Here is a 24,555-nt window from a genome sequence, read left to right on the forward strand (position 1 = left end):
AACAGCCTAATAACCTCCTATGATTCTATGAGTTAACCTTAAAGACTCAATTTAATGTCTTGTAAACGTTAGAGTATTTGTTACACTAACATCCACTAGCGCCATTGTTTTGGCTTTATTTTTCCCTTTTTTACCTCACTAAGCCATTTTTTACTCAAAGAATGTTGTTTAAATTTGAGGTGAAGCTTTTTCTTACCTCGAGATGACCCTCGAGCTGTTTTTAAAACTGCCTTGTCTTCCCTAAGGCTTCTGGAAGCAGTTGGCCCACTCTGCTATGTTGCACCCTACAGGAAGTGTAGGGAACAGTACTGGAGATGCACCCTTAACTTCATAGTTCATAGCTTTGTACTAGGCTAACTGCCCTTGTGGGCCATTTTTAAGCCTGGCCAATTACCCCAAGTGAGAATCAAACCCTGCACCTTGTATCTGTAAGGTAAACACCTTAACCATTATGCCAACCCCTCCTTCCAAAGTAAAGCTAAAAACACTCAGACTGCTAAATTTAACTTAGATTCTTTTATTTATATAAAAAGTTACTATTTTCAAACTGTTTAGAAATTGGAAAATAACAGTTTAATAGAATTAGATGACAGAAACAAGTACAAGCCTGAATCAGTCCAGTCTTAGAAACATAAATATACACACAATTTAAAGTCTGTAGTAGTGTTTCCTGATTATGTAATACTTGAAGACAGCAAACTGTACAAGGTTTTGAAAACAGTTTGCTATAACTGTACCATCAAGCTTCAGTGTCAAGGAAGTTCTATTAGACTGAAGACAACTACAGAGTATCTGTACAGCAGAACCTGGTTAACAGCTTTTTCATATTGCTGCATAAGACTAGAGGGTCTATATGAGTGTTATCTAATAACATTTTTGACTAGAAGGCGAATAGCTCTGCCAAATGTAGACATTAAGGCAGTTACATACAAAGGTGCTGTAACCCTGCTAATTGTAGACATTAAGGCAGTTGCATGCAAATAAAAAAAAAAAAAAAAAAATCACATGCTTCATTAATACTATAGGGACAAGAACATATGTGAAATAGTCCTGGATGCCACTGTCAAAAAGTACTTCTCAGAATCTTTTGCTGACAGTGCTTAGGGTGAATACGCACACAGTTAAATGTGATTACGATACTGTAGATAGCTGCACTAAGACAGTGGCCTCAGGTCCAATCCAGTCAGCAGATTTTGGCTACACAGAAGCTTTGATAACTATAAGAATTGTGAGCAAGAAAAACTTCTAAGAATCATCTGTCCTTTATGAGGTGAGCAAAAGGTATAAACAACTATATTTAACATCAATTAAAATACATGAGTTGACCTCTGGTGGTAAACTTAAAAACTGCAAGCATTATATCAATACAACATAGTTAATGATAACTTGTTTCTCTATTACAAAGTTTGTTGAAATTTGTGTGTGTGTAAAATAATCGGTACTTTTCCACTAACGGGGCAACAGCTGTTTTGGCCTCGTTAACGTTTTTGTCATAAGGGAAGTTGTTATTCATTGCCAAAATTTGCAGAAATATCCCGTATCAAAAGAATCAACAGAACTGCAAGTGAAACAGCATACAATTATTGGGAATTCTGGGTTTTAAGTTTTATGTCCCCATTTCTTGCAAGAGGGGGACAGCTGTAGTTTTCTTTTATATTCCTTTCAGATGCTATGATTTAGATCAGTAATACAATCTTTGGCTTCCGGTTTAGCCTTCCACAGCCTACAAATATAATTTATCTTTGTGAAAAATGAATATATTGGTACGATGACATAGCTGTCAACGAGATGCACTACGTCTCATGACGTGAAAAAAAAAAAAAAAAAAAGCTATAGGCAAAAAAGTGGAACACTTAAAAATGTTATCTGGGCAACAAGTACTTCCTGATTTGGTCTCGTTTTCAGAGGACAGTTTCTGACCAACTTGACGGAAATGAAAAGTGATGTTCATCAGCCAAATGGGAAAGAAATGAAGCAGCATGGGGGTGCCTAAACGTATTACAATTGGTAAAGTGCAGCAATTCAAGTATAAAGAAAATGTTAACAGTTCATAAAGGGAAATAATTACAACTTGCTTGTTCACACTCACATGCACACTCACTGCTAGGCATGTTGAAAAGCCAGCGCATTACAGGAATATGTTAGAGACCACTACAGTCTATTTTTTTGGGGTGTGTGGCATTTGACTATTAAGACTGCGGTAAGGACACGTGCGAGCATTTTCTTTTAATTCTGCATTAAAGCCAGTTTCAAAGCATGACCATGGCAATTACCAGCCATTTCACACAATCTGATTAAAGTGTGTCCCATGTACATATACCTCTGAACTCTCTTGATTTCGGCTCAGACCCCTCCTCATTCCCTACAACTGGTGGTTTTAGGAGAAAAGTGTGGTCTATCACACTTCATAAATAACGGCAATCATTTTAGTTATACACTAACTCCAAATAATGCATGCTAATTAACTTCCCACTAAACAATGTTGGCATTCATTATTACGAGTAAGACTAGTCTGTAAGTCAAATGATTGTCATTATTTATTAAATGTGATCGACCACACTTGCTAAATTTGACATGAAAAATAAGTGTGTGTGGTACCCACATCAGCAACAGCTGAACGATAAACGTTATAATGAGCGCTAGGATTCCAACCGCTCATTATGACTGTTGCCCTGATAACGGAAAAGTACCAATCTATCTAAAGTAGTTGAGATCATTTAGAAAACAAGAGCAAGTTAAGAAGACCTTGCAGAAGTAAAAGAAATAATAAATAGATGCAAGATTAATGGTTAGACACATAATAAATTATCTGTATCTGAACAGATGATGAAACAGAGCGGGATGTAAAGAAGTTTGTTTTAATAATACAGGAAATGTAATAATCATCACTAACGTAAACTTAGCAATGCTTAGTAGCTATAGGATGCTGTGTTATTACCATAATAAAAATAGCCTACATGAAGTTTTATTTATGCAGTGTTGGTGAACAGTCAGCATAAGCACATTTTAATGTAGTCACCTCACTTTCCCTTTACTGATTTGGTCATTCACTACTTCTTGTTACAAATTATAGATAACAATGCATTCAGACTTTTAATCCTATAAAAAATAAATGCAGTCCAACATTATCTATTTATCTTAACAAAATGTACTTTAATATATTTCACTGAAGTAACTGTGATGCCCCTTAATGTTAACCCAAGAGAAATCTTTGGGAGCTTTTACTTCATTAGAATATAGACAAACAAAAGATTAGAGTGTTGATGAATAACTATACTCAAGCAATCATTTCTGCATTTTTTTATATACACATTACCGTCCCAAAGATTTTTACACAAGTTGTTTGTTAACCAACATGCTTTTAAATATAAAATGAGAGATTTTCAGTTGGAATGACATATACTCTAACTAGATATAAATGTTATAAATGTCTGAGACAGGCTATAGGCTCCTTTGATGTTCATTACTGTTGTTCACAATACTTACTAATATATGTGCACCAGTCTTTTGAAATATATATATATATATATATATATATATATATATATATATATATATATATACACACACACACACACACACACACACACACACACATCTATATATATATATATATATATATATATATATACACTGCGGTGGTGGTGCTGCGGTAGCGTTGTCACCTCATAGCAAGACGTTGTCCCATTTGAGAGAGTCTTCTGTGTGGAGGCATACGTGAATGGGGCGTGCCTTCATTGAAGTTGTGCGTCAAGGCTGGTAACCCAGTATGTAAAAATCCACTACCAATCATTAGCAGACCGGAGTTCTGCTGTGGCGACCCCTAACCGGGAAAAGCCGAAAGAAACAAATATATATATATATATATATATATATATATATATATATATATATATATATATATATACACACACACACATATACATACACACACACACACACACACACACACACACACACACACACACACACACACACACACACACATTATACAAGGGGAGCCCAACTTCCTGTTTTACATTATCCAAAAATAAACAGGTAAAATGTTAAGTTTTATCGACTAGCTATTAGATAATGATTTTGTACTTGTTTTAAACTCATTTGATCTCCTATAGTAATTCATGTCAAAGATAGAAACCTCAACATCCAGTATTACATATGTAACTTAAGATACTAATATATGTGTGCATCTCCTTTTTCCTCACTACATTTTAATACCTTAGTGGATACTGTTCAATCAATTGTATGTTTACAGCACAAGTCTCTGTACTAGTACATTTTAAAGCTGATAGGTATGTTCATGATGGTTTGGGAAAGCAGTTTGATTTTATCTCATCTTTCAAACTGGGAATTTTTTTTAATTCCATGTATTTGTTGGGGAATTATATTACTTGTTTATGTTTTAATGGGATTATTTTGTTGTTTCTTTCTGCACTTAGGTCTGATTATAATATACTTCACATCATATTCACAGTCATGATTCTTGCAACCATATCACTTAAACAAATCAAAGTTTGGAAGTTTCAACTTTTCAATGAATGCTCTGAGATAATAAAATCAATCAGTTATTACTGACCATTGGAAAAATTACTCATACAACTCACCATGTCTTCGTGTTTAGCTTCACATAATATAAATGGCATCAATAACGCAAAGAAGAGGTCAAACTTTTTGAGATACCTTAACTTAAACAAACCACAAATAGTACTCCTAGAGGAAACATTTTAAAAATGAAGAAAATGATGTTTGGAAACCAAATGCTTCTATGCTACTAGCTCATGCGTCAAGTCTAAAAGGAGAGGAGTGAGGATCCTATGGAAGAATAATTTTATCTGCCCTCAAATATTACATAAGCTTGAAGACCCCGAGGGACTACTAGCTATCACTATCCTAAAATTCAGTCATAGAATTTGGACTCTTGCTAACCTTAACTGGTTCCCAGGACTGGGTGCTTCAACTGCTAAACATTTCGATCTTACTGACAGTATAACAAAAGGGAATCTGATTCTAGGGGGTGATTTTAACTACTTATCAGATAATTCTGACACAACAAGTAGTCGTCCACTTAGACTAATACCACTGCTAAAATTCTTAAGAAATGGATAAATTCTCAATCTGTATGATGCATATAACTCTAAAAATAACAAATCACTCTGTTATACACACTAACGGATTTAAAACTCAAACCACAATAGATAAAGTCCTTATCTCCAATGATTTAAAATTAAAGCTTGCATCCTTTACTATCCTTCCTTGTCCTTTACTAGACCATGATTGTCTTATGTTAGATATACAAACAGACTTCACGAAACTAAATGCTATTACTAGAATTCCTGCCTAGCCAAACTAAAAGACTTTAAACCATGGTAATTATCAGAACTAAACTTCTTCTTAGAGACAAATAACTCCGAAACAAACATTATTATTGTTTGGGATACTCTAAAAGCATATATTTATGGTAAAATTACAGTCTGGTATAAGAAAAACCTTAAGGAATGGCAATCAGAACTACAAAACCTACCATCTCAATTAATCTCCTTGAGAGCTAAGTCATCACAATTAAACTCAAATAACAAAAAAGAAATAGATGCAGTAAACAAGAAATATCGAGATATTTTGGCACACAAAATAAACTTAACACTAGAAAAAATGAAATTAAAACTCTTATGATCTTACTCCCAAACACATGCACAATTTGTCATTAAGAGCAAATTACATTCCAAGGCAAATAATATCTTAAACTTATTACACAAAGGTACTAATAAGGCAATTTCTGATATCTGAGATATATCAGAAGCCTTTAGATATCAATTCACCAAACATTATAACTCTAATAATATAAACAAAAATGTTACAGCCCAAGAATTAATCTTTTTAAATTTGAATGCCATCCCAGAAAATCTTAGTACAACTCTTGAGGAATGAATAACTAAATGTAATCAAAAATAAAATCAAAAACCTTAAACCCAAAGCAGCTCCCGACACAGATGGCATCATAGCAGAGATTTATAATCTTTTTCCAGATTCAATTACATCTTTACTTCATAAGACCCTGGTTGAAGTACAAACTAAATATTGTATCCCTCCCTCTTGGAGATGCTCCTTGATTACCCCCATTCTTAAATCTAACAAAGATTTGCAGCTATGTAAATCATATAGGCCAATTTCCTTATTAAATAAGGACTACAAAATCTTTGTCTATATTTGTGGACAAAATAAAGGTTCCACTTTCACATTTAGTTCATAATGAGCAAACCGGGTTTACTCATAAAAGGCACACTCACGATAATATCAAAAGAATATTAACATTAATACAATTCTTAAACAAAGAAAATGAAGAAGCCTTGTTGGTGAGTCTAGACATAGAAAAAGCATTTGAATCTGTAAACTGCGATATTTTTGTTTGAAACACTAAAAGCATTCTCATTTCCAATATCTTTCATCTCCATGATAAAGGCTATTTATAAAGATAATTTGGCATCCAGATTAGGCTCCTTCACTTCAAAGTACATCTCCGTAACTAAAGGCACCAAGCAAGGTTGCCCTTTATCCCCAATATTTGCCCTTGTCATAAAAATATTAGCGTCATCAATAAGAAATAATCAAGAAATCAAAGGCATTAATATTTATAATCAATACAACTCTAAAATAGTGCTATTTGCAGATGATATTCTGCTTACCTTATCCAAGTCAAATCAAGAATTATTAGAACTAGGCACAATGATAAATAACTTTCAAAACATTTCAGGCCTCCACTTTAATAAGCAAAAATCTAAACACATTATCCTTAATAACAAAGGGAAATCTCAGCTAGTTAACCAAAGCATTATTGGAGAACAAGTTAATACACTAAACTACTTGGTGATAACCTTATGCAAAAACTTGGAAAAAAATAAGAGAAACAATTTATAAAGGCATAATATCTTGGGCAAATACATACACAAGTAGCTGGAACAATACTTTTTTTTTTCATTCAAGGACAGACAGCAACTGTTAAAAATTATTCTCCTTCCAAAAATGTTATACATTGTTCTGGCCCTAGACACCCATCCTGGGAATAATTATATTTAACTCAAATAAAACTTTATTAAAACTTCCTATGGTACCCAAACAAAAATAGGACTGTGTATATGCATCCTATTAGATCTTGGGATGGTGGTGGTTTAAGATTCCCTGATTTGGAAACATATCAAAGCATCATTACTTAAAAGTGCATTAAATTGGATTGACTCATATTACAACTCAAATTGGAAATATCTCCATATAGCTATAATACAGAATGAAAACTCACTATCATGTAAAATTCCTTCCAAACATCCCTCCAATAAGTTCTAGTTTCTTCTTGGTCACACTGTTCAACATAATGTGACAAAACCCATGAAACTAAACTATCTAAATAACATTATTAACAACTTTAGAAAAATTATATACTCAAATCTAGACATCAAATTCTGGTTTGACCTAATAATCCCCTTTACAGTCACAAAAAACCTCCCGGATAAACTTCACATTAACATCTTTAATGAATGGGAAAGTAAAAATTTTATTTGTTGGAAACAATGTATTAAATACTTGGAAACTTTACAATTTCATCAAATTAAGAAAGACTATTGCTGATCATCGCAAGATTGGTTATTACTACAAAGTGTAACTGCTTATTCAAGACTTGCGCAGAATTATTCAGAACTCTTCATATTTTAGATCAACCTCCCTTAATCACTCTCATATCTGAGATATTATTTAATGATGAACAGTTTGACAATTTAGTATCCAAATTATACACCATTTTGTTAAGTTACAGGTACATTTTAACAACTAAGCGATGGAACACAATGACTGAAGGCCTACCTCATAGTCTCTCTGTGAAGATATGTGAAGGCTGCCAGCCTAGCCAGATCATTTGTAAATATTAATATAAGCCACAGGCTTGTTCTCTTAAATGGAAGAAAATGGTGTTAAATGCTGAACATCAAAAATGTAACAGTGCACTCTGCTGGAAGAAAGCTGATAAAGCCTTGTATAAATGTTTGATCTCAAACTCGGAGCTGTGATATCTAAACCAGCAGATTCTTTCTATTGTTTTGAGACCAGAGTTAATTGCTAGATTTTACATATATAATGTCTTTAATCACTGTGGTTTCCTGACCAGGTGCAAGATAAAAGCAATGTAAATGTAGAGTTTCTGTTAGCCTGGGAAACAGAAGAATTGTTAAGAATGATGTAATCTAAAATAAGTCAGCAGGATGTATTATCAATTTAAAGGACTTTCTCAGAGACAAAGAGAGCATTTTGTATTTGTCTTCAGAACTGACCACTCACCAGCACTTACCTTGCTCTGTCTGTATGTAACTGAGATCTTAGACTTTAGAGTTTCTCTTAATAAATAGAAAGAAAATAGTAAGTTTAGACTAGCTGTTTTCTATATTGATGTCAGAACTATTCTACGGTATTATTTTAAGCATTTTCCTGTGAGCTATGAACTCTCGACTAGCACTGTGTAGTAAGAAGTATTCTCTTGTGTTTTTTTTATTATTTATTACTAAATATTTTTAAACCTTTCAACTGTGGCTGTTTTGTGTAGAGATAATTTAAGCTCTAGAGTACATTGCATGTATACAGCGATACTGTACAAAGCCTTGCTGCTCATTCACATTTACCATTTGGATAATAATATTCCACAGTAATAATTAGACACCCTTTGGTAAGGGTCTTTTTATTAGCTGATAAGTAAGGGTCCTGGTGGCAGTGATTACTACCTTATGGCCTGGACAGAAGGGGCACAGCTAGTGAACCTGTGCCAGCCTTCCCCAGGAGTGTCTGTGTGGTTGTTTATAAATCATATCTCGAAGTGTGTGTGTGTGTGTGTGTGTGTGTGTGTGTCAGCTACTTGGGTAGGGACACAAAGCACTGGTTGGACAGAGAGAGAGTGCTAGGTGGACTTGGCTTAGGACCCCATTCTATAGCTGTGCCAATGGGGAGTCTTATTGGAGATCTGGAGAGAAAGGGAGAAACCAGCCCCAGACTGACTGATCTCAGTGTGCTCTTAAGAGAGATTGTACTTACTGTGTGTGTGCACTTGTTATCCTTCCCAATGTGGACACACCTCACTGGTGTTAGTGGTGAGGATTGAGGCTCCTTGATTGCTGGGCCAGTGCACGGGAGTCACACTCTCCTAAACAGAAAAATGTAAAATTCTTTCTTCAGTAAAATTCACTTATTGGGGTCAATATTCGAGTGTATTTACTTGGAACTATTTACACAGAACATTTTTAACTCCTGACAAAGTTGCTAAATTAAAAAATAAATCGAATAACATCATTTGCTAGAGAAGTCTAACATTATGTAATGCAGACTGGTTCCATAGTTTCTATGATTGCTCTAAACTAAGGAATTTTTGGAGAGATACTAATGATTTTCTTTCAGCTTTATTTTCAGATAACTTCACACTAAAACTTTTAATTTTTCTTAATGCTGGTGAAACCTTTTCTTTAAATAAATCAGATTCATACTGGAGCTAGATAATGCTGGTGAAACCTTTTCTTTAAATAAATCAGACTCATACTTATTATGGACAATATTAGCACTAGCCAGGAAATGTATAAAAGGAAATGGACCTCTACCATCTCTCAGAGTCTTGGTGAACTTCTCTCCTTACTAGAAGAAACCATAAACAAAGAAGTCAGAACTACAGAACTTGGAATACATCCGAGGAGTTTTACTAACAATCCATGGACAAAGGTTTCAAACTTAATTGAGACTTTCCAAACTGATTTTTTAACCCTGTTTGATTATTATTTGTCTGCTTCACTGAAAGTTTTTTTCTTAAAATATTTGTACTACTCACAATTTTTCAGGCCTATTTAAATAGTTGATTTAGTTCCATTGTTGTTAAAAGTTGTCTGTTCAGTATAATCAATGTATCAGACAGCATTTATTCTCTTATTTCATCCTTAAAAATACTGGAAAAAAAGGGAAGAATTGGGCGATAGCAGCCACAGAGGTAGCTTGATGGTCAACATGTACAAAGAGAAAAATGATACCTACATTGTAAATGCTTTTGTTACAGCCTTTTATCAGTGTAGAATTTGCTAGGTTAAAATAATTCAAACGGTCATTATTGAAAAAATTATACAAAAATTAACGTTATCTAGCTCCAAGACATTGTGGAAGAACATCATGTTGCTGATGGTAGAACTAAGAAAACCACTTTGCAACAAGAGAGAGATGTCTGACCCTGTAAAATCCATACATTAGAGTACTGGACACCAGAGCGGTGCCCAGCTAAAGAAATGAGCGAGTTTCTTTCAAAAAGATATCTGCTTCATATAGCCAAGTCACTGAGAAACTAAACACACAAACAGGAAGAAGTAGATGCAGAAAAAGAAAGCAATGAATTCTCTGTAAAGGCATACATTTACATTCTACTGACCCCATACGATGCAAAGTCATCATCTTGGTTTCCACGTTCCCTTGCTGACCCACAAGGGCTTCCAACTCAGCATCGACTTGCTTCTGCAAGGAGAGATTAAAGGAATCAGTTTGGTCCAAACAGCATCAAATATTAAGTGTACTGTATAAAACTTCTGTCTGAATTAAACCTAGCTTACATAACCCCACATGCATCACCAAGCTCCTAACATTTTGCCAAGTGGTCACTCTTTTGAGATATTGACAGAACTGAAAGAATTGTGCATTTTTTAACTTATTTTTAGTCACTTATTTCTGTTTATTAACTAGTGTCATCACATTCGGCAGAAGTATGGTTAAAGAAGAGGCCAAGAGAGACAAAAATGAAAAATACATGCAGCTTACAACAGTAATACAGTACACAAAGGGAAAAGAATGGTCTGACTCATCACAAAGCAATATTTTTTCATCTTAACTATGAATCTGAGAAGGAAGCTCTTTCATCCTATTTGCCATTAGTCAATAAAAAGTAGAAAGGCTCTCATGTTCGAGTCATCTAGTACCTTAAATGTACTTAATGTTTGATAAAAATAAAATTATCCACAACTGTACTACTAGAGAAAACACTAACTGGACAGGACTACTCTCAGTAGCTATGTTAAGAGAAAAAATGTTAACTTGCAAGGAGATTATAACCTAGTAAAAGACTATTAGGAATGGGAGGCAGATGAGAAGCATGACTGTAAAACATGCCTAGGTGAAATAATGGGGGCAACAAACAAGAGAAATTTTAAGCCTGTGGTATCACCTGGCTCAAAGAGAAAAAGGAGTGGGATACAGAGATGCATGGGTGTAGGATGTTCGGACAGAGATGAAGGTGGAAGAGCAGAGCAGCACCTTGTATTAAGGAGGTCAGAGGAGGACAGACAGCAAACCAGGGCTTGATGACAGGTTAAGTGCCTTGGCTGTTAAGGTAGAGACTTCTGGAAGATGGATACAATGGGTAAACCAACAGATGAAACAAGCAAGGGCTAAAGACCAGAGGAGAGACCAAAGGAGAAGAGTGAGAGAAAGGGAATAATACTCTTGTAGGATCCGAATCTGCAGGAACAGACAAGGATATTTCAAGGTCCCTGCTACAAAGACAGTGGGCATTAAATCAGGGCTTTGACCAGAGTAGGCTCAGCCATCTAGTGCAGTACTGTACCAGAATGGATAGATTTCTGGATGTTGTCCTGCCTAATGCAGAGGGTGTCATGTACATCCAGGTTAAGTTATCATTAGCTAATAGCAAACATGGCAACATGTAATTTAGAGTAGAGGAAAAGACCGGATTATGACATCATATGGAGGTGGCAAAGGTTGAATCAGGAGATTTACAGCAAATTGAGGGAATAAAAAAGCTATGTGAATGGTTCAAGAAGGGTATACTTGGGGCTACAGGCAAAGGTGTAAGGAAAGTGTAAACAGAGAAGACGACCAGTGTGTCTAAATAGCAATGCAAGGCTAGCAATTAGGACAAAATTAGGGCTGACAAGGTACAGAATGAGAAGGGTGTATAAGGAGGCTAACAAAAAAAAGCAACAAAGATGGTAGTAGAGCTCTCTCTCTCAGGGAAGAGGTGCCTGGCTATTACCGCAAAAGAGGTATAAACAAGTCACTTGGATGAAGGAAAGGGACAGCCACTTGGTGGGGGGACACAAGTTGGCAAAGATGGACAGTGACTATAAAAAGACAGTAAAAAAGCTGACGTATTGAATAAACACTTGGTTTTAGTCTTCACAAAGGAAAGTGAGGGCAAGGTGCCCTGATAAGAGGAAGGCAAGGCAGAATGGGGACAGATTCCAGGATACAGAGGGAGAAGGTTCAGAATGAACTAATTGTTCTTAGTAGTTTAAAATACAAGGAACAGATGGGCTGTTTCACAGAAAGTCCTTATAAATCTGCACAGTGTGTTGGGAGACCTCTTGACAAAAATGCTCAACATTTCACTCACTTGCAAGTAAAAAAGTGCCACAATTCTACAACACAGCAAGTATAGCATCCCTGTACAAAAAAGGACAGAAACAATCCAGAGGAATTGCAGATCAGTTAGCTTAACCTCACTTATTGGGAAAGCCACTGTGAGAATCTGAAGGACAGGCTGGTTCCACTTCTTGAGGCCAGTAATCTCAAGAACAGTAATCAACATAGCTACATGGCCAAAAGAAAAGGTCAGCAAAAACTTTTTTTTTTTTTTTTTGCACACTGCCACAGCCTTGCCTGATACTTTCTTTACTTACATACACCCAATCAGCTGATTAATTCTGGGGACATGAAAGCTGAATCCTAGGCTATGCAAAAGCTCTATGGACCACTCATGCCCAGTCAGCCCTTCCATTCTCCCTGACAGTTATGTAATAGGGAGCAGGCCAGCTTGCTGGTCCAGGGAGAAGGACTACCCCTTCCCAAAATAGGAACACTTCCTTTCCCCTCAGCAGCTCTTCCAAGCCCATTACTGCTGTTCTACCTCAGGGGAAGCCTGTTACTGCTTGTCCCCCCCCCCCCGTGGAGAAGCCTGTTAACTGCTCGCCCTCCTCCCAGCGTGGGGAAGCCAGTTACTGCTCGCCCTCCCCCCAGCGTGGGGAAGCCCGTTACTGCTCGTCCTCCCCCCAGCGTGGGGAAGCCCGTTACTGCTCGTCCTCCCCCCAGCGTGGGGAAGCCCGTTACTGCTCGTCCTCCCCCCAGCGTGGGGAAGCCCGTTACTGCTCGTCCTCCCCAGCGTGGGAAGCCCGTTACTGCTCGTCCTCCCCAGCGTGGGGAAGCCCGTTACTGCTCGTCCTCCCCCCAGCGTGGGGAAGCCCGTTACTGCTCGTCCTCCCCCCAGCGTGGGGAAGCCCGTTACTGCTCGTCCTCCCCCCAGCGTGGGGAAGCCCGTTACTGCTCGTCCTCCCCCCAGCGTGGGGAAGCCCGTTACTGCTCGTCCTCCCCCCAGCGTGGGGAAGCCCGTTACTGCTCGTCCTCCCCCCAGCGTGGGGAAGCCCGTTACTGCTCGTCCTCCCCCCAGCGTGGGGAAGCCCGTTACTGCTAGTCCTCCCCCCAGTGTGGGGAAGCCCATTATTGCTCGTCTCCTTCCTAGCGTGGGGAAGCCTATTGCTGCTCTTCTCCCCCCAGCGTGGGGAAGCCTATTACTGCTCTTCTCCCCCCACAGTGGGGAAGCCTATTACTGCTCTTCTCCCCCCACCGTGGGGAAGCCTATTACCGCTGTCCCCCCCACCCTGGGGAAGCCTATTACCGCTGTCCCCACCCCACCCTGGGGAAGCCTATTACCACTGCCCCCCCACCCTGGGGAAGCCTATTACCACTGCCCCCCCCACCCTGGGGAAGCCTATTACCACTGCTCCCCCCACCCTGGGGAAGCCTATTACCACTGTTTCCCCCCCACCCTGTGGAAGTCTATTACCACTGTTCTTCCCCCCCCATCATGAGGAAGCCTGTTACTGCTGTTCCCCCAGGGGGAAGCATGCTTCCTCATAACGAATTCTCTTTCCCTTAACTGATGCTAAGCACCATGACAGCACCATCTTTGTCCAAGCCAGAGCCACGTCCTTCCTCCCTCGGATGGACAAGTTGGCAGCAGCTGTTCGCTCCCATCCTCCATGGTTAGCTCCCACAGGCACTCAAGTTGCTACTTGAACACTGGTTGTTAACACTGTAGTAAAGGATTTATCCATCTACACCAACTTCTTTGGTGCTGACACAAAGATGGGTACAACAACAGAAGATAAGGGGAAGAGTCTAGTGAAGGTTTTGGAAAGGATGAGCATTAAATCCAAAAGTATGGCAGTTGAGGTTTAGTGCAACTAAAGTACCTCACTTAGACAACAATGGCCCTGTTGTGAAGTATCAGTAGGACTCCAGTGGCCAGGCTTCAAATGGTCTAGTTGCCCATTGCCTAGCAACAGCTAAAGAACTTTGTCACAGCTGGTAAGCAGTATACAGTAAAGATTACTCTGTATTCACTGATCAAAATTTCTGGCCATCACTTAACAGCAAAGGTAGCAATTTTCAGATGTTATAGAAGAATGTAAGGGTCAGAAAGTTAGTTACAAGATAATCTTCCTGTGTGTAGTAAAGTTGTTTTTCCTGGTGGTACAGAGGTATTCAGGAAAGCAAAGATGGCATTAGCAAGGCTGCAAGAGGTACCTCAGTTACTGGGTATGAATACTGCAGAGATTGACTAGACTAGCTAATGAAAAATTGAGTGAACTCCCACTGGAGCCAGTGCGGAAACAGGAGTGGGAGGACAGATGAAGATGTCTGCCTGATCATGTGACCAGCAGCTCAATTTCATTGCCCAGAGAGTGTTTAAATGTCTATGTGAACCTGAAGTATAGATAAAAGGCTGGGGTACTAAATGACTCTATCATAATTTAAACATGTAGAAATAGTTCTTGAATTTTAAATGCCCAAATATTTATGTTAATGGTGCCAATGTTACAGAGTTATACCATGAAAAGTATGCATGCTACCCAGCTTGCTTGTGTTTTTAGTGACAATTAATGAAGAGACTTCCCATACTCTGAAACAGGCTACCCATCTATGTCAAGCAAAGTTCTTCATTAGCACTCTTCAAGAAAAATCTTGATGAGTGGATGGGAAATAGGAAATACACCCTGGGGATCACTTCTGTGTCTCTGCTAGTCAGTGGCACAGGAAAATAACCTTCTTGGGTGGCGTAAGCCAGGGAACCTTGTTGGCTAGGCTTGCATAGGCCCTTGGGCCAATAGCCTAGTACCTACCTATGAACCTATAAGTGTAGTTTGTTTATTTAAAAAAACTTGTCTACTGAAGCAACATATGAAGCATACTAAAACAATACAGGTGAAATAGCAGAACAGAAAATATCAACATGAAATATTTGTAGAATACAATGCACAGCGTATACAATGTAAATTGAGAGAGTGGGAAACCTGGCTGAAAAAGACCAGCTGTGGAAGGTTTGGTTTACAATGACATATGCTAAGCTTGAGAAAACACATACTATACAAAATAAACACTTTTTTTAGTACATCCAAGTGCAAATACTTTTGTTAGGATGTGTTTTGGAGCAGAAAAGTTAGAAACAAGAGAGACCATGAAGCTTTAGTACCTTAAAACTTTAGTACCTTAAAACATTTATATTCGTTAGTTTCTAACATTTTTTTAAAATAGGATAGGATTCACAGCGGATACGGAGTGAATCTGAAACAGCAGAAAAGCTATGATCACTCCGTGCAAGTTTATTATGAACATGTGAAGGATAAAACTTCTGGAAGGAGAAACCAAAGGCTGTACTGAGAGTACCAAATTGGAAGTTTGCCTGGAAAAAATGGAAATGGATGCTATTTAGGCAGTTTATGAAGCCCAGAAGCAAGTCCACTGTCTAGCTGACAGCAACAGAAATGAAATGACATTTTGTTTAAAGTCATTTGCAGATCAACACTTCTGTGTAGGGGTACGGGAAGTTGATATTCAAACTGTGTGAAAAAGTATTCTCTTCCCAAATAGCTACTTTTCCTTCTAAGTCAAGCAATTAGTAACCTGCAAAGCTCAGAAATTAATTTAATGTTTACTTCCTCAATTTTAAATTTGTCTGATTCTTCTCTAGTCTGCATTAAAAAATATTTTGACTGTAATATTCCAGTGCTGCCAGGAAGATCAAAAAGTGAATCATCTGAATGCTGTATTTTAATGATCTGACCTTTCAGCATTTGAAGGGTCAATGTAAACAGTACTTCTTAAACAATGCTAGCACTGCTGAGTTCAATTTAAGTATTTATATGTTGAACACTTTTTTGATACGTTTTCAATTATGCTTATAGTTTTACACTTTTCTTTTTTTTTTTTTTTTACAACTGAACATTCCAAGTAGTTTTTTCTTTAGCTTCATTTAGGTACCTGATTTTATCTTTGTCAATATTTTTCCTTGACACAAATGTGTCCATTTACACACAGTTTTCCCTACTCAACAGAACTTTTGATTAAATGTAATTTGCTGCTTTATTTGGGCTACTGCTGCTGTTCAAATTTGACACATTTTGTTATATTTCCCACTGAAATTAACTATTTGTATTAAGATATACATTGTTCCATTTTGCACATTTAACCATTTTGTTTCATACAGATATTTCATTCAGTCACATTTACCTCTGTTTTTACTGTTCAAAGTGTAATTTTATGTAATGCTTTTGTCATATTATATATATATATATATATATATATATATATATATATATATATATATATATTTTGTTTGAGAACATTGTCTAACTTGTATGCAATCATTCTTTGCCTTATGAACCAGGATACAACAGAAAAAGGTCTCTGGACCAGTTCACTAACCCAGTTAAACCTCAGTCAAGAGGGAAATAATAGATGCAAACACTCACTTGGTTAACAAATTTCAATGAATAAATACAAGGAATGTGACTGCTTAAACCATTCATAATTTGAATATGAACATGCGCTGGAAATGTGTCAGACGCAAATTCTTTACAAGGCCAGATTACAAAGACTTGCTGTCTGTGTAAATGACTTAGTCCTGTATAAGGCCCATCTATAAAGCAGGTTTGCATTGACAGCATGCTTCTGGAATCTGGTTCATAGAATAATAAAATATTTTATGATGTTTAATTAGAGATGTGGTTACACATTTACACTCCCAAGTTTCGTATTTCTTCATGACTAATTTAATTACCGTGTTTTTTGAATAGAATGCTTAACTTTATATACAAATTCTTATCAAAATATAGGCACAGAACTGAAAATGTTTTGACTATTACACTTAAAACACTGATAATCCAAACATGTATGCAGTGAGAAGTTTTTGAATTTGCAATGCTTGAAAGTTTAATGCAACATTACTTTTGTAATGGTATTAGGGCTACTAAGTTCTGGTATCCAATCATCACTCTCTTGAATTATTAGTAATTTAAAAAACTAACTACTTTAAAGCTTTCAAGTGCTAAAATATCTACAACCTGTGTATTCTACAGCATTGTCTGCATACTTCTTACTTGATTAAAAGCAATATTTAAACGCAAGTGTTTGTAAGTTAAACAATATACCTAAGTAAGGTTAATTAAAGATGAAATGGAACCAAGACGCTCTCCTCCAAAAAAAGGAAGCCAATCTGGTGGTCCCCTACCATAAACAAACTATATAACAGAAGAAAAACTGTTGCAGAAAAGAGGAAAATCCCAGGACGCAAAAAACTCCCTTACCAGCCTCAGTAAGAAGCTGAGATCCCTCATAAAATCCTCCAAAGCTAGTTACGAAAATAAAATTGCCAAAGATTCCAAAGACAACCACAAGGCATTCTATAGTTATGTCAAAAATCTAAATGACAATGCTCAGATATGCTCTGAGCTACAACAGAACGGCATTAAATATACTGATCCCAAGGATATTGCCAATATCTTGGCAAATCGATTTAGTGCCAACTTCACCCCCTCTCACCCCCTAAAGGGCCCATCTCAATACCAAAAGACTGCCAAATTCCAGTAATCATGGCCACACAGGTAGAAACTGCACTCTCCAAAGCTAAGAATACAGCATTCATGGGACCAGATGATATCCTGGGCTGTGTACTACATGAACTACAAAATGAACTGGCACCTCACTGAAGTGTCATGTTTAAGCATTGCCTCACCTCGGGCTTTGTGCCCACTGAGTGGTGCACAGCTACAGTTATCCCACTCCACAAGGGGGTGGATCCACCTTGGATCCCGGAAACTACCATCCCATCAGTCTGACGAGCCTGACCTGCAAGGGCATGGAATGCATTAACATGGAACTTATAAACAAAGACATTAGCAACCTTCAAACACTGGACCCCACCCAGTTTGGGTTCCTGAAGGGCTGATCTTATCGCCTGAACCTGACTTCTTTGAATCAGTCTCCAGAGCTGTGGACGAGGGTAAGGCGGTCCACACAGCCTATCTAGACCTCGCCCAAGGCCTTTGACACCACCCCCCACTCTGGAATCAGATAAACTTACTAAGCTGGGCATAAATCCCTACATCACTCGATGGGTTGCCAACTGGCTTACTGACAGAACCCAAACTGTAAAAGTAGCCGACTCCAAATCCAGCTCCAGACAAGTGGAGTACCTCAGAGTTCAGTCCTGGGACCGCTCTTGTTTGGCATCTACTTCTCTGAAGTACAGGCCAACACTAAGGGACTCTGGCTAACAAAGTTCATAGATGACTGCAAACTGGGAGCCATTACTGAATCCCCAAATTATGTGGATATTCTACAAAAGGGCCTTACAGAAACAGATGCTTGGTGCCAGAGCCATGGGCTCAGGTTTAATGCCAAGAAATGTATAGTAATCCCCTTTGGGAAAAGCCATGTACCCATGAATTACCACATAGGTGGTAGTACACTAAACACCGAAAGTGTGAGGAGAGACTTAGGGACACAGGTGGACAATGGTCTCACCTTCGATAACCACATTGCCACAACAGTCAGGAAATCCTTCTATGTGGCACACCTCATCACTAAGGGCTTTTCAGCCAGAAAAAAGGAGGCCATTGTCCCACTGTACACCTCCCTCATTATAGAGTACAACGCCCAGTTAGGTATGTACCTCACAAGACATCTGCAACAGCTGGAAAGGCCGCAGAAATACCTCACTAAACGAATCACAGGCCTAAAGCAGATGCCCTCTGCTGACAGTCTAAAAAAGTCTAAAAAAACTCCAGCTATACTATCATCTACTCAGAGGCGATCTCTGCTTAACATACAGGGCCATGTCAAACCCTGAGCTGTTGAACATGCTCTACTTAAAGAAATCCCAATCCTTCAGAGCCACAAGCACCAAGGATCTAAACCTTGTCATCACTATGAACAAAACATGCTGGAGGGTTAGGTTCCTGACCCAGAGACTTCCCATACTCTGGAATAGACTGCCCATACATGTTGCGCCTCCTTGGCCCTCTTCAAAAGGAACCTTGACAATTGGATGGGAGATAGGAAATTCACCCCAAGGATCATGTCAGTCGCCCTGCTACACAGGGGTCTCGGAAAGTAAATATTGTGGGAAGAAATATCCAGGGAATTGTTATGGCTAGGCTTGTATAGGCCATAGGGCCGATAGCCTAGTACCAACCTGTGAACTATATCAAGCCTATGAACTTTCAGTGAGTGAATGTTTAATGGAAATGATGACCGTTTATAGTCATATTACTGCTAATGAAGCATCACAGGAGGGCATGGCACAAATTTAATTTTCATACTACTATCAAATTGGAAGTGGTATTGAAGTGAAAGCTTTTCAGTGAGTTTGCAATAACTGAATGTTAGAGGAACTGTGGTAACTTAAATCACTAGACAGTGCCTAGATTTTGAATTTGCAAAAAATGAATGACTAAATGAATGCTGTCCCTTTGCTAGTGGAAATGTAGAAATATTTTAAGCTCTTAATTTAACTCCTAGGTAAGGCAAGGGATGCCTTCATTTCGGCAAATGAAGGAAGATGGGGCCTTAAAGGAAAACTCCACCTTAGCACAAAAAATCTATTTTTTCACTACATCTTGATTTTTTGAGCTACTTTGAACACCTCAAAATCACTATGATTGCTTCTTAAAGAAGTTTAATATCTTTTCTGCAAAATGGCTGCCAATGGGGCTTGACTGCTTATGTTGTAAGTGACGGTTTAATAAAGATGTTTCTTGTTTAAAGAAATGGGTAGGAATTGAACAATTTATGTAATGTTGCTTAGCATATATAGCAATATATGTGAAGCATAATGTTAGTCAATTTTAACTTAATACAGTTTGATTACTTTTATATAAATGTAAATGTGCTTATATCACAAGTAATAATTCAATAAAGGTATTTAAAAAAAAAGAAAACATGAGCTTATTTTTCTTCAAGTATTTCTCTTTCTCATAATCCATTTCAAGTCTGCCTTATACGAGTCATGCTAGAAATAAGGAAGTAGTGGTGTCTCTCCATGTTATTGACCTGTAATGGGATTAGTATCAGTCATGGTCATCTTATACATAGCCGGTTTTAGGCACCAGTGAACCCTGCGGTCGCTGGGGGCCCCCAACCACAGCAAGTTATCTTATCCTGATATTTTGTCACATGTCTGTAAAACCAACAAAAGCTAGTACAGCAGTCTTGTATACTTAATAAACCACAAGGGTAATAACGCTTATTTATATCTCCCTTAAAGTTCAAAGATATTTCTGTAGTAACAGTGTTTTGTCAAGTAACAGGCATCAGAATTCCATTAAATATTTTACCACTGTCATAATGCCCCTGGACTTAGTTAAACCCTGCTTTTGGACATTTTCTCCACTAAAACTAACTATATAGCCAGCTTTAGGTCCCTGGGAAACCATGGCTGCAGGGGGCCCTTAATCATCTTTTGACTGTGTGGGGGCCCCACAAAAGCTGCTGCTGGATGGGGAAAATGAGGAAGAAAAAATGTATTAATTTCCTAACTATGCTTTTTAACATGAATGGGGCTGTGATATGACCCTGTTAGGATGAAGCTGATAATGAACATGAACAATATAAGCACTAGAGGGATCAGCAGCCCAGAGTGACTTACCTCAGTGCAAACTTTGGATTTTAAGAAGTGCTGATGCTTCCCATCATCAGGGATAGTTTCTCTTTCAAGTAGATTTATAAATAATACCAGAACACCAGATACTATAACTCTCAACTTCTTTGCTTAAGAATTCAGTACAATCCCAAAAATAATAGAATAAAGGCTCAGAATCAGGAATATGTTTAAATATTACTCTAATTCACTTAAACAGTTACTAGAATAACATCTTTTGCATCAACACGTATTTTTGGACAGTAAGTACAAAAAACTCAGATGTCTGGATTGATTGACTGTAATCCTGAATGATTTACCAGCAAATCAGACTTTTTACGAAGGATAAAGCAAAAGTAAGAACAAAATCAGGGAAGGTCTGTGAATGCACGGACAGTGACAGGTAAACATTACTCCTCAATGAGATAAATCTTACTGCTTCTGCTGTTTGACGACTGCTAAACAGCAGTGACTGATCTGGTGTGGCAGTACCAGTGTTGCACAATGTATTGCTGTTTGCTGAAATTAAGTACAAAACTAGCACTGCTGTGGCTTATGGATGTGTGTGTGTGTGTTGGTGTGCGTAAAAAAAAAAGTCACTGATTTTTATCTGTGCATGCACCCAATAATACCAGGACACAGACATTATTCTTCTGTGTATTAGTAAAAAATGTACCTAACAAGTAATTATATTTTAAAAGTAAGACATAACATATACCACAGAACATTCAGACACTTGGTATTCTTGGAGTCTTTTGGCCCCCACTTGCCAGACTGTCTGAATGGATAATGGGGACTCCCTTAATCATCATTGATTCTGTGGGGGCCCCTACCAAAGCTGTTGCTTGTTGGAGAAAAATGAATCAATTTTCTGAATACGCTGTTTAACCTGAATGGTGCGGAGATATGACCCTTTAGGATAAAGCTGATAGCCTCTGTTTACAACCACATCCATTCTAAAACAAGCCCTGCTCAAATGTGTGTGTACAGAAAGCTGCTACGGGTTATGAGGGGCTGGAGATTGTGTGGTTATTGCATCTTTAATTTTCATCACAGTCAGGCCTTAGAGGTGCGCACATGAAGACATTACAGCTTGTGTTTGAGCTGGTGGCAGTGTTTCTCACAGGCCTCAGAGGTGTACAAAGAAGGTTACTATAGCTTGTGTAAGAGAGGTGCACTGTCTAGAAGCAACAAATCAGAATATATTACTGAAATCATTCTCACAATCATGTATTAGGCACATATACATGTGGCTGCCTTTGAGGGCTAGGGGTGAAGAACATGTTATGTACATCAGCAGTCACTTGAAATATATGACTAAGGTAATTTAAATCTCTGCTTTCATCCCAGTCTAACACCAGAGGGATGCATAGGCAGTGACTGTCTTTTGTAGGGGGTTAGGGAGGTAGGCAGTATATCCAGATAAGACTTAAATATTCTCACAACTACTGGCTTGTTAGTTTACTGTAAGCTACAATTTTGTCAGCTTTGAAAATTAAGCCTTGGGCACAACTTATGTCTTCCTTGAAAGAAAAACAATTAGACTGAAATTCTTTTTTTTTTTTTCATGATTTTTGTTTAGGCCACCATTGGAATAAAATGTTTGAGAAAATGCTCTAAAATGCATCCCAACTATCTGTAAACCTGTGGCTTCCTGGGCCCTGGCTTGAGTTATTTCCTAAATGGTTATTACTGTGCTGTCTTGTTAAGGGAAGGTGTGTTGAAAGGATGCAAGGTAAACTAAAGCTGAACCGCAACAGTGAATTTCTTTCCTTAATCATAACTTCTGTTCAAGCCATTATTGGATGAAAAGGTTGTGTAAAATGCACTTAAGAGCATATAGAAAGTTACGGTTTCTTAAAAAGATGAGAGTAAGACAAAATGTGAGATAAAGGAAGAAAAAGTAATGTGCATGGTATGGGGAGCCCAAAGAGTGAGAGTGAGAGTGATGTGGGTCCAGTCATCATTTCACTTTAAGTGCAGACCTCTACATAGACTTATTGTAATGTATCACTGTTACAACTAAGTGCCAGTAACTGTAACTGTCCCTTTGTTAGACAGCTCAACATAGTGAAAGGGTATACATGCATTTCAGAGAATGGCTGATGTCCGAATGTGAACATGTCGAAAGCAGAATCCGAAGATCGCAAAATGTCTAATCTGCAGATACTGAACCCGGAACTGCCGAATGCCGGCCAGGCTACTATCCCACCCCCCCTCGACCCATGGTAGCACTTGTTGCGGCGGTTGTGCGATCAGGAATTTCGAATTCGACATTGCGCGTGACATTACGAGCATTCACGATTACGAGTTTTAACATTACGGTTCGGAATTACGACGGATCGATCTTCGGTCGCGTGACCAAAGGCATGTATTCCTAGTGAAAGTGTGGTACATAAGCCTGTTGTAATGTAAGAGCTTGTAGCTGCAGGTCTGTCTGTGGATACTACTCCTAAAAGGTTGCTTAGGATGGATGGCATTGATAGGATGATACTTGTACTGGAAGTGCCTAGGGGGCCCCCAACTTGACATTTGCTGGGGGCCCCCAAAATGCTAACAGTCCTGATCTTATATACAGGACTGCTTCTTGAATGACCTTCATTTGTGTCTCTCAGGGCTTGTTTTACAGTATATTAAGGAATTTTACAGCTGTAACCAAAGCAGTTGCTAAACTGCAGGCTTAAAGTATATTTTTGTATTCCAAGCTGAATTAACAGCCTGCCCGCCCACACACACACACTGGTTAATGTGTTGATATTTTGCAAGAATTACAAGAAAAAATATTTTCTGATTTTTCTCTAAATGTCATAGACATCTCTGATATCATCTTAAAATATAAAGTAATATAAAGAACAAACATTTAAAGATTAAAGCTTCACATTTCAATACTGTGAAGCTGCTTATGCAAATTTGTCAAAAGAGGTGACAACTGCCTTTGAACCACTGACTAATCTAACTGTTCTGTTTTGCTATAAAAGGCATGGCTACATTGGAAGCAGTTGTGAATTAGTGTATGTTCTCTTCCTCTGTGCAATAAAGAGAATAGAAAACAGTTTTACACCTCTCTATCTTGTTTAAAGCAGCCTAAACTCCTGACATCAGCAGGACTAAACCTGTATAAAAGACTGTCAGCAGTACCAGACTATAAATTTCTCTGTGTCTGTGGTATGTCATTCAGGTGTAGACAAATTCCTCTGTAGATTATGTGAGAAGTTAAGCTTAAAAGAGGTGTGTGGTCTTTCCCTTCCTTTGATTCCAAGGGAAGGATATGAATGTTTTATAAAAGTACAAGCAGGTTTCAGGTACCTACACAACACTAGTATTATACTGCAAGGAGAAAAGCAACCTAAGAGTGGAGTTAAACTGTTAAGAGAAGGTGGCGTTTTCCTTTAACTTTACTGGATATTTAGTTCTCATCTATCCAGGCCGACTGAACAACCATATACTGAACTGATTTTAAGTCCACAAGTTGGGAATGTTCCCACTGGTGTTCTTTTTCAGGTGTAGTACTCACCATATACACAAGTGTTAAAACTAACAACATGACTTATGTTCATAAAGACTGGAGAAAG

The 24,555-nt window shown here is 38.1% G+C and overlaps 1 protein-coding gene across 2 annotated transcripts in view; it reads right to left on the minus strand.

Annotated features, from left to right (window-relative positions):
* The window catches only part of COG4 (component of oligomeric golgi complex 4), an 873,278-nt gene that overhangs the window by 830,090 nt on the left and 18,633 nt on the right, over positions 1–24,555 (minus strand). Inside the window, exon 2 of one of the 2 annotated variants that reach the window (XM_044081315.1) lies at positions 10,430–10,512. The exons of the other annotated variant lie outside the window; for it this stretch is intronic. Within the exon in view, the coding sequence (XP_043937250.1) occupies positions 10,430–10,512 (83 nt within the window). The remainder of the gene's footprint in view (positions 1–10,429; positions 10,513–24,555) is intronic. 2 annotated transcript variants of the gene reach the window in all.

The sequence above is a fragment of the Protopterus annectens genome, chromosome 8.part0, assembly GCF_019279795.1.
Source record: "Protopterus annectens isolate FY-2018-M chromosome 8.part0, PAN1.0, whole genome shotgun sequence".
NCBI classification, from domain to species: Eukaryota; Metazoa; Chordata; order Ceratodontiformes; family Protopteridae; genus Protopterus; species Protopterus annectens.